The 15,133-nt window shown below is 42.3% G+C and overlaps 2 protein-coding genes and 2 long non-coding RNA genes across 6 annotated transcripts in view; 2 read left to right on the plus strand and 2 right to left on the minus strand.

The window, feature by feature from the left end:
- The window catches only part of taok2b (TAO kinase 2b), a 27,420-nt gene extending 20,986 nt beyond the window's left edge, over positions 1-6,434 (plus strand). For both annotated transcript variants that reach the window (XM_056365978.1, XM_056365979.1), the window contains exons 19-20: positions 1,457-1,639; positions 2,347-6,434. In XM_056365978.1, coding sequence (XP_056221953.1) covers positions 1,457-1,639; positions 2,347-3,285 — 1,122 coding nt within the window. In that variant the 3' untranslated portion in view covers positions 3,286-6,434. The remainder of the gene's footprint in view (positions 1-1,456; positions 1,640-2,346) is intronic.
- LOC130162322 (uncharacterized) lies at positions 992-2,340 on the minus strand. The gene is made up of 2 exons (XR_008826265.1): positions 1,867-2,340; positions 992-1,624 (listed from the first exon to the last, which is right to left on the minus strand). It is a non-coding gene; the product is annotated as an uncharacterized LOC130162322 (long non-coding RNA).
- LOC130162321 (uncharacterized) lies at positions 5,381-8,128 on the minus strand. The gene is made up of 2 exons (XR_008826264.1): positions 7,988-8,128; positions 5,381-7,576 (listed from the first exon to the last, which is right to left on the minus strand). It is a non-coding gene; the product is annotated as an uncharacterized LOC130162321 (long non-coding RNA).
- On the plus strand, positions 7,570-14,564 carry mazb (MYC-associated zinc finger protein b (purine-binding transcription factor)). Of its 2 annotated transcripts, none has more exons than XM_056365989.1 (7): positions 7,570-8,179; positions 8,372-8,522; positions 9,817-10,247; positions 10,791-11,038; positions 11,137-11,200; positions 11,739-11,910; positions 12,185-14,564. In XM_056365989.1, the coding sequence occupies exons 1-7, from the start codon at positions 8,147-8,149 to the stop codon at positions 12,526-12,528; spliced, it is 1,443 nt and encodes a 480-aa protein (XP_056221964.1). In that variant the 5' UTR covers positions 7,570-8,146; the 3' UTR covers positions 12,529-14,564. The 2 variants fall into 2 exon arrangements, with proteins under 2 accessions (XP_056221964.1, XP_056221965.1); XM_056365990.1 differs by having other exon boundaries at positions 9,817-10,115.
- The last annotated feature ends 569 nt before the right edge of the window (positions 14,565-15,133 follow it).

Here is a 15,133-nt window from a genome sequence, read left to right on the forward strand (position 1 = left end):
TTATATTTCATTTAATATATTTATTGTGAAATTAGCAGTTACATCAAAAATAATTATGTCGGAAAAAAGTATTTTTTTGTCCTTTTTGTCTTTTTTGGACCATAAAGCGCAAAGAACAACAAACTGTATTTGGGCTCCATTTTACACCTTACAATTACAGTAACTCCAGCTGGTAGAACCATAATTAAAATTAAACTGATAATTAAAATCAGTTTTAAGAAACAGCTGTTGCAGGGAGGTAGGGAGCAGTGGTGGACACAGTATTCAGATTCTTTACTCATTTAGAAGTACTAATACCAGCGTGAAAATACTCGTTTACACATAAAGTTTCTACATTGAAAATCTTAATTCACTAAAAGTATTTAAGTATAATTAGGAAAATGGGCTAAAAATATCAAAAGTAAAAGTACCCAATTCAGAAATATGTCCCCTGAAACTGGAAGATTATTATTATCAATGCATTAACACGTAAGCTGCATTTTACTGTTTTATGTAAAACTGCAACTAATGACACACCTGAAACAATTATTGTTAAAATACTCAGGTAAAGTATGAAAATATAAGTTTCAGCCCCCCTCCCCACTGCTATCATTTTTGTACAGTCCCTATGATTAGACTCTTAACTGCCCTCTTAGCGTGGGGCTTGCACGCACACAAATCCCAAACTTTTAAATTAATGACACGTAGTAGGAATAAGATGGGACATAATAAAATGTTGTGTTCCCTTCAATGACATAACGCCCTGTGCTTCTTTAATTACCTCACATGGCAGCGTGCCATGTAAGCCCAGTAAGCCAAATCCCTGCTGCCCTTGTTTGTCCGCACATCTACTCCTGCTGGGGTGAAAGTCTTTGTGGAAACGTTTCCCACACACTGATTAAACTCAGTCCTGAGGTCAGAGTATTCGTTTAGATGTATTTTAAATGTAGAAAATAGATTTAATTTGTTTTCTAGAGCCAGGCTGTAAGACAGGCGACACACACAGGTCACAGTAGTTCAACATTTTGTGATTTATTCAGATAACTTTTCTACAGTTTTTTTATTTTTTTTTTTTATATTCACACATTTTGAAATTATATCTGCATTTTAGTTCATGAGTAAAATATGCAATGAAGCTTGAAATAAATCCACTTGGTTGTGATTTTATTTGACAATTTCTCACATATACACTGAAAAAAAAATAGTTTCACTTCATCCTGTTAAATAGTCCTTTCAGTGTCTGCAGGCACAAATGAGACAAAACACTCATTTAACAAACCCATCTGCTCACACTCACACTCCTGATCCTCTCCTCGTCTCTCTGGTGCATCTCCCTCCCTCTCTCTTTTCTTTACGTTTGTCAAACTTTCTAAGCTTTTCCTCCTCTACCCTTGCGACACTAAAGCAAAAATTTCTTGCTCTTACAATCCCGCCAAATCCATTTTCATCACGTTCCCTCCTGTTTCTTTCCTCTTAGCTGCGATTGGATGAGACCCAGGAAGCGGAGTACAAGGTGCTGCGGATGCAGCTGCAGCAGGAGCTGGAGCTGCTCAACGCCTACCAGAGCAAGATCAAGATCCACACCGACACACAGCACGAGAGGGAGGTCAAGGACCTGGAGCAGAGGGTGTCCATCCGCCGCGCGCTGCTGGAGCAGAGGGTTAGAGTCACTGCTATGAAAGAAAATCTTAAAAATGTAGTACAAGAATTTGGTGAGTTTTAGGAATTGATTTAGGCTAAAAGAGAAGACTGGATATCATTTCTTTTCAAAGTAAGGTAACAGCGGACTGCTGATGTTAGCTTTAACATTGTTAGCTTTTGCAAGATTCAGATGTAACTCTGTGCTGTTCTACAATTTACTTATAAAGTTTTCTACAACCGCAGCACCTTTAATGATTATTTTAACCACAAGGTCCTCTCAGGGGCTGTTCTGGAGCTTTCAGTCATATCATACGATCATTCTTCAGCAGATGACACTTTAGCACCTTTAGCCTTGTTAGCTTAAAAAATAAGATGGAAGGTTCATTCCTGCTCCTAAAAACAGCAGTTGATGAAAAACAATCCCACCACAAGGTCCAGACAGTAGATGTCCTGGAGCTTTCATTTGTATCACATGCTCTTCCTCTGAAAAAAATAAAGACACATTTCATAATCCACATTTTCATGACAATTGAGCAACGTCATCTGCTACGGAAGAGACCTTATGTTAAACTCGTTGCTGTTTCTAAGGTCGAGAATGAACTTTCAATCGGATGGTTTACAGTAATTAAAATGACTTCCAGATGAGGTTGAGGTTTGCAAATGCTAAATCTAGAAAAATGACTTTGTGTTTCTGTCGTGTGTTCCGCTGCTGTTCTCCTCTCCTAGATCGAGGAGGAGATGCTGTCCCTGCAGAACGAGCGCTCAGAACGCATCCGCACCCTCCTGGAGCGGCAGGCCAGCGAGATCGAGTCCTTCGACTCAGAGAGCTTGCGTCTGGGCTTCAGCAACATGGCACTGACAGGCATCCCCAGCGAGGCCTACCCCAAGCAGGGCTACTCCAATGCCCCGCCCTCCAGCTCCCGCCCTGCCGGCCACTGGAGCCACGGCATGCACCCTCAGAACATGCCCCCGCAGCAGCACTCCCGCCGCAGCCACAACAGCAGCAGCAGTAGCGGCATCGGTAGCAGCAGCGGGGCAGGGGACCGCAGGAGCGAGTCCTCCTCTTCCTCCCACGGCCTGGGAATGGCCCTGGGGCTGGGGCGGGACGGGAGGGAGGTGCACCACTCGTCCCGTTCCTCCGCCTCCTCTTCCTCCTCCTCCTCCTCGTCTTCCTCCCACCACCAGCGCCACCACCTGCCCCAACACTACCACCACCAGAGCACACCGCAGCTGTACCGCGAGCGGGAGCGGGATCGAGATAGGGAGCGGGAGAAGGAGAGGGAGCGGGAGTGGGCCGGAGTGCGAGGCTCCGGCGGTGACCTGGCCCACCCACACCCCCTGCCCTTCTCCCATCACCTGCCCTCGCGCTCCTCCTCTCAGTCCCTGGCCATGCTACCTCCCCCGCCGCCTGCCCCGCCGTCCATCTCCGGCCCGTCGTCCTCTTCCTCTTCCTCCTCCTCCTCGCAGGGGGGGATATATGGTGGCGGTGGGCTGGGTGTGCGTGGTGCCCCGAGCCTGATGGCCCTGAGGAATAGCCCCCAGCCTCTGAGGAGAACGGCGTCCGGCGGGGGGCCCGGAGGCGCCGGGGGCAGCGACGGAGTCCTGAGCCGAAGCACCTCAGTCACCTCTCACATCTCTAATGGCTCCCACCTCTCCTACTCTTAGACAGCAGGAGGAAGAGAGCGGACAGGGTGGTAGCAAGAAGGGAGGGAGTGATTTAGGAAGGTAGCTATCACAGGTTGCACCTCAATACTCTCAGCTTGCCTCCTTGCCTTGCACCTTTTCTTGGACTGATCTCGATTCTCAGATTAGCTGGAATGCAGAGGATTTGGGGATATCGCTCTTTCCTCTTAATTCACAGAAGGGCAAAGAGATCTGCGGCAGAGGGAGGACAAACTGACATTATTGAGCTGCACCCTGCTTCTTTAGACTCAGGGTGGGTAGAGAGGTTTTCTCCCATTCTCACAGGTATAAAGGAGGGAGGGAGGAATGTAACCACCTGTAATACCACTGGATTAAGGTGATATTAGATGAAAAAAAAGAGGAGGTTTCTGTTTAATGTTTCTATCTTTGTTACCGCCTGTATAAAAGTGAGATAGGACGTGTGAAAGGAGGGACTTTTAGCCTTTTTTTTCTCCCTGAGCTGCAGAGAGAGGGGGACAGCAGCCATGTCTTCTTCTATGATGTTCTATGATGGAATGGAGAAAGAGAGAGGACAGGGGGAAGAAAAAAGGAAAGTGATGGGGTTATTTTGCATTGTGTATGTGCTTGTATGTAGTCTGTAGTGTCCAGATATTATCTAGCAAGCACTCGCAACTCGGGCTCCAGAAAGGTAAAAAAAAAAAGGGGGAGAATCACAGAAGATGGGTTACTTCAGTCTCCAGACTGGTGGAGACTGGAAAACACTTTTTATTGATTTACAACTGTTGATGTTTTGTTGAATTTTTTTTTTGTATTAAGTGTAAAAAAACACAAAAACAAGTTGCTTGGAACGTCACCAATGCCTTTAAGGGGTTCTTAAAGGGATGTCGTGCCCATCAAAATTTTTATTTGATGACTGCAAGATGATTTAAAGCCGAATACGAATCCACAGAATGTTTGTAAAGGCAAGAGACTCCGTTCTAAAAGAAAAATTCAGCTGGGATGAGGAGGAGAAACGTTTGTGAGGACATGTACAAATACAAAATACAAAAAAAAAAGAAAAAAGAAAAAAAAAATGCTTTCTGGCATCCATGACATATTGAGTATCTAAACAACATAGGTGTCTATGGGAGTCACTCCAATGCATGAAATAGATGTACAAAAAAAAACCATTTGTAAACATGACCAAACACATTTGAAATGTACCGTACCTGTCCAAGTTTCACTGGCATTTAAGATCACTTGTCCCACATTTTTGATCTTTACTGTACATATTTATGGGAATATTAAAAACAAAAACAAGTCATTTGGTTTTATAGAGTAACAAAGATAATGATAGTAATTTTGATATATTCAAATGAGTATTGACTTCAAGATTTAGAGCGACAACTCCGACTGCATTTTCTATAGGTGTCAATATTACCTTAACTAATCCTGATGTAATTGTTGTTGTAATCATGTTCACATTTTCTTGCGAGAAGAAAAGGGCCCACTTTTGACTGTACAAAAAAATAGATGATAAAAAAAAACAAACTGTTGCATTGTCAGGTATGGTGTGTGTTCAAGGTATTAATGATTATTAATAAGGGATTATTAATAATTGTTAATGATTTATGTATGTGTGTCGAGCGGTAAAGTCTAGTTATATGGCCACTTTTTTTAGACAACAAAACAATTGAATTTTAAAAGACACTCCTACAACAGCGACACCCCACTATTCACATGAACTCTGACCTCCTCCTCTGGACTCTTATAGGAAAAAAAAAAAAAAAAAAAGATTTTAAAATTGGCCACTGGAATGTAAATGCTGGTTTTCCCTTGTATTTATTTGTTTTCAGTTCAGGAATAAGTTTTCCACACAGATGCTCAGAGAGGAAGCATGGAGAGAAAAAAAATAGAGAGAGAGAGAGTGCAAAATCCGTGTTGATAATCTGACTGCTGAAGGGTGCAGCATGCAACCAGTGCAACAAGCTGGAAGTGTGTGAAGAAGAGGGAGAGAAAGAAGAAGAAGAAGTGAGGGAGGGAGGACGGGCGTCGACTGAGCTGCTGTGAACGTGCACCCTCTTGTGCCGGCACAGCAGCAGTGACCGGAGCAGCCCGTCCTCACAGATACAGACAGACACCAATCAGTGTTTCATGAGCAGGAGGCACATGATGCTCCTGAGGCCACAAGGTTTTGCTCTCTGTTCTTGTGGGCTGTGATTTTCTTGAGGGAGCTCACAAACAACTGGACTTTTTTTTTTTTTTTTGTTTGTTTGTTCGGTTTTTGTTTTGTTTTTTTAAACAATTTTAATTTAAAAAAAAAAAATAAGAAAAAAGATAATCACCCTGCTGTTTGTATGACTCAGAAACACCAGCTCAAGACAATTCCCTGTATAACCTACTACTTTATGCTTGGTTGGAATCTCAGTGCATGCATAAACTCCTTATATAAACTAAGACTGGCGGGTTCGGGACGGCCTTCGTGTTGGGGAAGTCAGTGTGGTAGTGTTTGTAGACGGGTTGTTGTCAGTGTCAGAGGCTGTGGCGAGAGCAGGGGAGTCTCAGTGTCTGCGCCATGCCTGAATGAAGGATGAAGACGAAGAAGAAGCAACACAGGAAGCAACACAGGCTCATCTGTGTATTACAGAGTTTTTGTTTGTTTTGTTTTTTTGTGGAGGGGGAGGGGGGAGGGGTGGGGGGGGTTGAAATCCTTATTAAACATTCAAATCAAGCAAATCCAAGCTTGAGGAGGAGAAGGAAGAAGGGTCTTAACACATGTATTGGAAAAGAAATGGGGTGCTTTAAAAAGTAATTTAAAAAAAAGATAATAAATTGATATTAACACATTAATTTGTCTGGATTTGAAATACTTTGCTCTGATGACAATATAATGAAGATGTTTTTTACAGGGCTGCAACTAACTTCTTTTAGAGTTGAAACAAGATAAGTCAATTGACAGAAGTTAATTCTTCATTCAAACCAATTTTTCTAAAGATAAAAATACCAAATGTGAACATTTGCTGTTTCTGACTGCTGACTGTTTGATCTGACAATGTCAACCTGGGCTTTGGGAAACTGTGAAGAAGTTATTGTTGTGTTGTTTTTCTTTAAATCCAGAATATAATCAACAGATTAATCTATAACAAAAATAATCATTAGCTGCAACATTAAATTATTCTACTTATCAGTCAGTCTGCCTGTTATTTTTTAGTAATATGAAATCTAGTAGGAAAATAGTGCAAATGTTTGATGATGGGCATTAATCCTTGTGTAGGGCAACAACTAATGATTATTTTATTATTGATCAACATTTTCTCAATTTCTCAATGAATTATTTGTCCATAATATGACAGAAATTGAAAGGAAAAAAAATTAAAATATATATTTATATATATATATATATATATATATATATATATATATATGCTCAGTGCAATTTTTCACAGCATAAACATTAAAATATATTAATTTATTTTATTTATCAGATATTCAGTTTGCATTTCAGAAGCTGGAACCAGTAGATTTGGGGGATTTTAACTTAAAAGTGGCTCAAATTATTATTCAATCATAAAAGTAGCTGCTAGTAAATTTTGATCTCTTGACTAATCAATTAATCCAGCAATCTTTCAGGTTTAGTTTATTGTTTATTATAGATTCTCACTCCTTGGAATTATAAATAGGCTAATAACACTATCATATTCATATATTATCTTCTTATCCGTATTTATATAACGCAAACGCAATTATCCTGATCTATTTCTCATCTATTGTGTGTGTATCCTGAGCTGCTATTCGTCCTGTGTACTATATCTGACTCTGACATCATTATTATGGGCTGACTGGGAGGATCTGTGCGCACTGCCCTTTAAGATGCGTCTGTCATCTCTCCCTTAATGGAAAGTCATTCTGGCTGTTTTCTGCGGTGCGGGAGATCTGTTCCAGCTGGCCTGAGGAAGAAAGAAAAAAAAAAAAACACTGTAGTGCATTTTGTGTCGGCCGAAAATCCCAGGAAGGAAGGGGAGAGGACAGGCTCCGCCGAGGGAGACGGAAATGAGAGGGGGGTGTCCAAAGAGGAAACCCTATCCCTTTAAGAGCAAGTGGGACATAGCGGTGCGAGGAAAGGAGAGGAGGGGGAGAAGAAAGAGGAATTAAAAAAGAAAAGGAAGAAAGAGACAGGGAGGGAGGAGGGAGAGCGGGCGATAAAAAAAGAAAGATGACATCCTCGCAGCTGAACGGCCGAGGTGGAGCGATAGGCTGCGGCCCGGCGAGAGCGCCGCTCGCCGGGGTCAGGGCTTGAATCCAACAGCGAGGCTTCGACAAACACCCGATTGGCCTATTGGGGGAAATCGGAAAAATAGATTCATAAATTAAAAACAAAGCATGACCTGCTGTGCTACCAGATGCGTGTGTTATAACCCATATTTGTTCTCTTGCGTAAAAATGCATTTATTTCACGTAGAATTGTTTATGTTTATTGCTAAAGTGTGATACTGTAATATGCGATTTTCTTTTTGGTTTTTGAGAGCAGTTTTGTTGGGTGATGTTGCGTTTCAGTGAGATTAGTGTTTAATGAATTAAAGTTAGAAACCAAAGTCAAAGAGAAACAGGCCATTATTGGACCTGGCCTGCTCCACTCCTGCCTGTGTACGGCAGCCTGCGTTAGTCAACAGCTGCGTGCATTTTAATTGACAGCATTAGGCTACCTCAATGAGAAAAGCATATTTTTGCAGACGACTTTATTCACGTTTTTCAAGAGAATCCAGGAGCCCGTCGTTTCTGCTGCAGGACAGGCGACTGTTTGCGCCTCAATCATCATCGGTGGGCCGATCAAAACAATGCAAAGGCTGCGGTCCTCGATCTCAATCAGGAGCTGACTTTATAATCTCCATCGCTGTGGCGCAAAATGGATGCTGCTTGGAGCAATTTTCTCTTCCAGGTAGGCTTGTTGAGCAGGCATTATTGGCCCTTGTGTTTCTCTCTGCTTCTCATTTTTACTGCGCGCCTTTTCTCACAGGCCACTCAGTGGGTGTCCTGCAGTCCTCACATCTTGTATGACAACGTAGCACCTTCAAGATAATGCTGTGACTTGTGTTTACTTTTGGTGATGGCCTTCTACTTGCTTCTCCAGAATACTCCCACCCAAAACCAAGTGGAGGGGAGCCTCCAATCAGAGCTCATGCCAGTGCATACGAGTTCTCCCCAAACCCCACCCACAGAGCACATAGCACAGCCTCCTTCAACTGTGGACACTGCTGCTCTCAGTGAGGAACCCCTGCCTGGTGAGGGACACTGCACTGCACTCTGCACCTGTGGAGCTGATGAGAGTGAAAAACATCAGTGAAATCTGATTTGGATAATCCAGTGTCTGTGCTGAACTCAGTCAGGTGATAAAAGCCCGGTAGAGACAGATGGAAAGACGGGACACATGGAGGGAATGTCCATAAGAGATGTGAATCTTATAAGCGTCTGAATACCAAAATGTGAAATGTAATCACTTCTAAACACTTCAGAAACTATCTGTCTGACTGTACATGGTCTGAATTCCCCTCGCTGAAATGTTCAGAGGTCAGGTTCAAGTGCCTGATGTTCAAAAACAATTAGACAAGCAAATTGCTTCGATTCTACAAGTTCAATTTGGATCTAAAAATTCAAGTAAAGTCAAAAAGTCCACTCGATGAAATTGTATTTTGCAAATACAGACACCAAAATTCAATGTTCAGGATATGATAGACAAGCAGTCATCCAGCACATGACACGTTCAACAGCATTGTAATGTTTCTTGATATTAATGTGTTCAGTATATCTATATATATATATATATGTATATATAATCATTGTTATTAAACCCTAATACTTTTACTTTTCCACACTAAGAAATTTCCTAACTTAAATATTTGAATAAACCCATGTAACCTTGCTGTACATTGACATTTAAGTAACCAAACAAGATTAAGCCTTGGTGATTAGCAGAGCTGCAGCCTATGATTACATTGGAGACAGTTAGTCAATTAATCTGTTAGTCATAGTTACAGACATAAAAATAACAGCAGTTTTGTTGTTGCAAAACTTTATTTTTGCAACAACAAAACTTTTCTACCTCTCCACTGTGAATGTTTTCAAGTTCCTCTAATCAGTCCGTTGCTTAATCTTTGAATTGAGCCCAACATATTTTCAAACAGCTGGTTTTGTATAAAACCCAAAGATATTCAATTCACAGTGATAGAAAACACAGGGAAGCAGCAACTTTTTGAGAAGCTGAATGTTTGACTGTCTGCTTGATAAATGACTTAAATGATTCATTACTACATTGTTCTGCTAATGATTTTAGTATTAGTTTTCCGTTGTGCCTTGAACTGAATATTACCAACACAATTGAGTTGGAAATAGATGCTCTATTTGCTGTATCTCAACTTTTTACTGATTCTTCAGTATCAGCCATTTATCCTTCTCCTGATCGTGTCATATCATAGTTTCCTTTTCAATGGAATTGTTGTTATTAGAAAATCACGTCTTTGAAAATACATAATCATCTTTCTCTCTTTCTGTTTTGTCTCCCGCCTCCCTCTGGTCCAGTGAAGCCAGTGTCTCGGCCGACCCGCGTGCCCCACATCTGTGCCATCTGCAACAAGCAGTTCAAGAACAACTACAACCTGCGGCGGCACCAGTCGGTCCACACTGGGGTACGCATGAAGGACAGGGCCAGAGAGCAGGCGGAGGGGGCAAAGGAGGGAGCAGCCGGCCAGGTGGCGGTGGCGGTGGCGGCCCCGTCGGTGATGGCGGTGGGGGCCGGAGGGAGGGCGGAGAGGCCCACTGTTCCCCTCTCCCTGCTACACCTCTCCGCGCCTCCCCCTCTCGCCCCTCCCGGCGTGCTGGTGGGTGCACAGCAGCCTCCCCTGGGTAGTCAGGATGGTGAAGGGGTTGCCATGCCAAACGTAATGGCTAGTGTTAACCCCCATGCTCCGCCTCCTGCTGCTGTCGTCATGGCCACAGGGGCGACAGTACAGGTGGGTCAGGGCCTTGTGGAGATGGCTGTCGACAACCCCAAACCTTCAAGCATGTTGTTTCTTAAGCTGCTTGGCCATGAAGATGGTTAAACCAACTTCTTTTACAGTTTGGGACTGTGTGTCACCTGCTTGGTATAATTTCATTTTAATGAAAGTCTCCTGTGTGTTACATTTGACTAAATATCAATGTAAAAATCATTGGTTCAGGGACCAGTAAATTCCAGTGATTGGCACTGGTCCCCAGTTTGAGAAACACTGTGCTAGAAGCCCCCCACGCTCCCCTGCATGTTCTCTGTAACACAAACAGTGTGAAAGCAGATAAAGACTTAACGTCCAGCAGGAAGTAGTCAGTCATGCAACTTTGGTGCAAATCAGGCAAAAAATATCTGTGTGCATTTGCATGGTTTCAACAAAAGATATAAAAATATGAAAATGTTGACACTGAATGTATTTCTCTTTGTGTATATAACGGCAGATCTGTGTGGAAAATGCTTCCCATCTAAACTCTGGAGTGTGTTTATCTGCTTGTCTGTTTTGTCTCAGCGGCCCACAAACCCCAACCCAAACCCGGTGAGAAAGAACCACGCCTGCGAGACGTGTGGGAAGGCCTTCCGCGACGTCTACCATCTCAACCGCCACCGCCTGTCCCACTCGGACGAGAAGCCGTTCTCCTGTCCCATCTGCCAGCAGCGCTTCAAGAGGAAGGACCGCATGAGCCACCATGTGCGCTCGCACCAGGGCGGTGTGGAAAAACCCTACGTCTGCCCCCACTGTGGCAAAGCGTTCTCCAGGTGATACTGTGAAACGGTTTAAGTTGTCACACTGTGTAAGGAGTTTAATGTGTACTACATTCTTCACCACCAATTGTTTCCTCTCTTTCTTCCCGAAGGCCTGACCATCTCAACAGTCACGTCAGACAGGTGCACTCCTCAGAGAGACCCTTCAAATGCCCCGTACGTCATGTTCATCCTGCCAAATATCCTCACTGTACACGCCATCTGTTTTTAAGTCCATTCATGTAAACAGTGAAGTCAAGGTCATTGGCTCATACATCACCTGACTCATACAGACATCTGTTGGCATGAGTAAATGACCTTTGAGAATATGAATATGAACTGAACTGGATAAAGCGAGACTCGTGACATGTGTGACAAACATACTTCATCACATACTGTACATTATATATATATATATATATATATATATATATATGTGTGTGTTTATATGTTATTTTCCACAAAGAGTGGTTGAACAATGGTCATCATCTTCAGTGCGTCACTTGAACGCCGGCTGATTTAAATGTTATAAAATGTGAAACTGAAAATTATATAAATCTCACACACGATTATTGACATTGCTTTTTGTTGACACATTTTTAATCTTTCCAGACTTTAAAAGTTGACTGTTGAAGAGCCCGTACCTGTGCACAGCATTTAACTTTTTCTATATTTCTCAGTAATCACTCATCAGTCCCCTCCTCCTCTTTTTCAGACCTGTGAGTCCAGCTTTGCAACGAAGGATCGTTTGCGTGCGCATATGATTCGCCATGAGGAGAAGGTCCCCTGCCACATCTGTGGGAAGCTCCTGTCTGCTGCTTACATCACAGATCACATGAGGGTGCACAACCAGTCGCAGCACCACGCCTGCCATCTCTGTAACCGCAGTAAGTTTATGGTTAGGATGCTGAACGTGAACCACAAGGTCCTCAGTTCGAATCTGACTAGGAACCTTTGTTGCATCTCTCTCCCTTGTTTCTGTTTCATCCTTTGTCTCCCTTGATATCTAAAAATGTAATAATGATAAAACAGAAAGCAGAGCAGACGCACATAATTCCATGCTCACCTGTAATTGCTTGCTTGGATCTTTGTTTGGCTTAGCGCTGAGCGAACTTCTGCTCTAACGTCTCTCGCTGGAATAACTCTCCTCTCCTCCATCAGGCTTCACCACACTGACGTACCTTCGTGTCCATGCCCAGAAGCACCATGGCCAGGAGTGGAAGGACAGTCCAGGGGGCTTTGGCGGCACAGCCTCTGGCGGCGTACTCGTCTGCCACTTGTGTGGCGTCCACTGCAAGACGCCCACCCAACTCCAGGGGCACATGGGCACCCATAGCAACAACCAGGGTGCCCCGAGCCCCATCACCTCTAATGTGGCTGCCAGCAGCTCCGTCTCCCTTAGCAACATGGTGACAGCACCCACTGTGTATGTCACTGGTAACACGGTGGTGGACCTGCTTGTCACAGACTGCTCTAGCATTGCAGCACCGCAGCCCCACAGTTAGCAATAGAGAGCGCAGCAATAACGACCTCAGTCCCTTAACAGAGGGCAAGGTTAGAGAAGGTTGAAGTTACTCGTAGATGCTGATCCGGTTTCAGTTTTGTCATGTCCCCACTTATAGGTAAGGTTAGGATTAAGGGTGGGGGAGATTAACACCAGTCAGCGCTCAAGAGCAGTTTCACCTCAGAGCTGCAGAGCTGGAGCGTCGGAGAAACGGAGGAAAAAGAAGAGCTGTATTAATAGAGCGATGAAGTCATGGAAAGAGGGACCTCTGTGGCTGCAGCAGGTTCACTGACACTAACGACAAACATGGATGTGTCGTCCAAATGTTCCTGAATGCTCTTGTGCATTTAAGACTCTAATGAAACTGTGGTATTGTGAGCATCTACTGTATTACTCTCCCCTCTCTGCCCTCTCTCTCTCTCTCTCTCTCTTTCTCTCTCTCTCTTTCTCTCTCCCCCTCTTCCCTCAACCCTGGCATTGGCTGCTCTCTGCAAGTGCACCAAGTACTGTATATCTCACACCAGCTCTGATCTTACCTCCATTTTGCCGCTCACTTACTGAGAATCCAAATGGCTTGCGTTAAAAAGAAGCAGTAGGGTGAGAGTAGCTCTAGGAAAACATAAGGAAGATACACATTAGAAGGGAAGTTGTGTGTTTGGGTGTGTGTAAGTCAGGGCTCTTCTAGCATGCTAGCGTGTTTGTCTACAAAACTAAAATCAACATTTGATTTGAAGCTGTAATGCTAGTTTATTAAGTTTCTAGAGGGCTGTTTCTAGATCAGGACAGAAGACCATACACGTTATGGTCCGTGTGTAATTGTATTGTGGGATGTACTTGTTAATTTGTTTCCTAAAAGTACACAGGTAAGAATAGAGTTGTGTTCAGGAGTGTCAAGCACCTTAAATTGTTATTGTTTGATTCAGTGAGGATCAAAATGGGTTTGAGATTTCTTGGATTTTCTTGCTCTGAGTCTTCCTCTCTGAGTCTGGCCATTTAAAAAAACAAAAAACAAACAAAAAACATAACTGCTAATCAACAACACTTCAGCTTCTGACATGGCGATTCTTGCACCTGAGAACTACCTTTTGCATGAAAACAAGCTAGCTCAGTCATGCTTATTGTTAGGGAGCTGTCATAACAAAAGAAACTTTTAGCAGTTCCACTAAGTTAGTTGGCTGTAAACAATGATATTTATAAAAGTGTTGATTTTATTCAGAAAACTTTTAACATCGTTGGCCATTCATTTGATTGTAACGGTCATTGCCATAGTCCTTTGTTTTCTCTATGTACCAGTCCAATGAGTGACACTTATGCATTAGATTTAGTCATTTAACTCTCTGTATAGCACATAATGTTCTGAACGCAAGTCATTATCGTTCCACATTAATCATGTGAAGAATGGTCACTTGTCCATTGGATATTTTTTGGTTGCTTTGAGTTATATTGTGAGTGATGTGTGGTGTCAGGAAAGGGCTTATAAAGTCACAAGTCAGAAGTACAATGGCAGTTTGACAACACCACTAGGTATGCTGTAAACAAATCCTGGTTTTGTACTGGAGTGCTTTTTCAGTTTTGTGTTAATATGTTACCTTGACATTTGTAGAGTTGTTTCTTTCTTTCTTCCTTTTCTTTCTTTGGAAATGTGTTTTTCCTGTTGAGAAAAAGTAGTGATTTATTAAACAGTTAATTTTAGGTTTTCTCCATTACACTAAGAAAAAAATAATACCTCTACTCTAGGATTCTGTACAGCTCTTGTGATACATCTTAATGCCTTATCGTACTCAACTGCATTTTAATTCTTTTATGATGAAATATTTCAAATCTTAGTCATGGATTCATTAAGAATATTAATGGGATGTATTTATATTTATATTTTTATATTTCTCAACAGTATGCATGTCTAAAAGGTTGTTAGAGCAAAAAAAAATCAATGATGCTTACTACAGTCATAAATATTATGTTATTTTGTAGATGAAGTAGAGATCATGTTATTATTTTGTAATTTGGACAATTTAAAGTAAAAGGGGTAAACAGGCATTGTTCTGTGTTCTGATCTTTTCACCGAGACAATCACTTCTGCACCACAGCTTCTTATTGGCATGATTCACAGTCATTCGGTCTGGATGTGATGTTGTCCAGCCGGATGTTTGACCTGCATGTTGTGATTCTTCCATATTCGTCTTGCTAGCCATCATTGGTAACACAAAACACATGCTGAAGTAATGCATAACTAATGCATAACGCATAATGACTTCATCCAGGATGTGTCATGAATTCCTAATGATCACTATTATGAAAGGATCAAGTCATTATGACTTTATGTGATTACTTGAAAATATCTTATTAATCAATGAGCATTAACTCTCAGTTACCTCATTCATTAATTTATATGCCACCAAATTAGGTGGAGTCCAGTTAGATAGAAAAAGGGAAAGTAGAACAACACTGATTCTCATAGGAATATGAAGCTTTTATTGAACTGATAGTCCGATGCAAACATGTATAAGCTGCAGTACGACCCAGAAAAAATCAGTAGTAGTGACAAGTTGCAATCAGAATCCTGACACACCATTATACCCGCCAGGTCATTACACTGTCAACATACG

Source organism: Seriola aureovittata, chromosome 21 (genome assembly GCF_021018895.1).
Source record: "Seriola aureovittata isolate HTS-2021-v1 ecotype China chromosome 21, ASM2101889v1, whole genome shotgun sequence".
NCBI lineage: Eukaryota > Metazoa > Chordata > Actinopteri > Carangiformes > Carangidae > Seriola > Seriola aureovittata.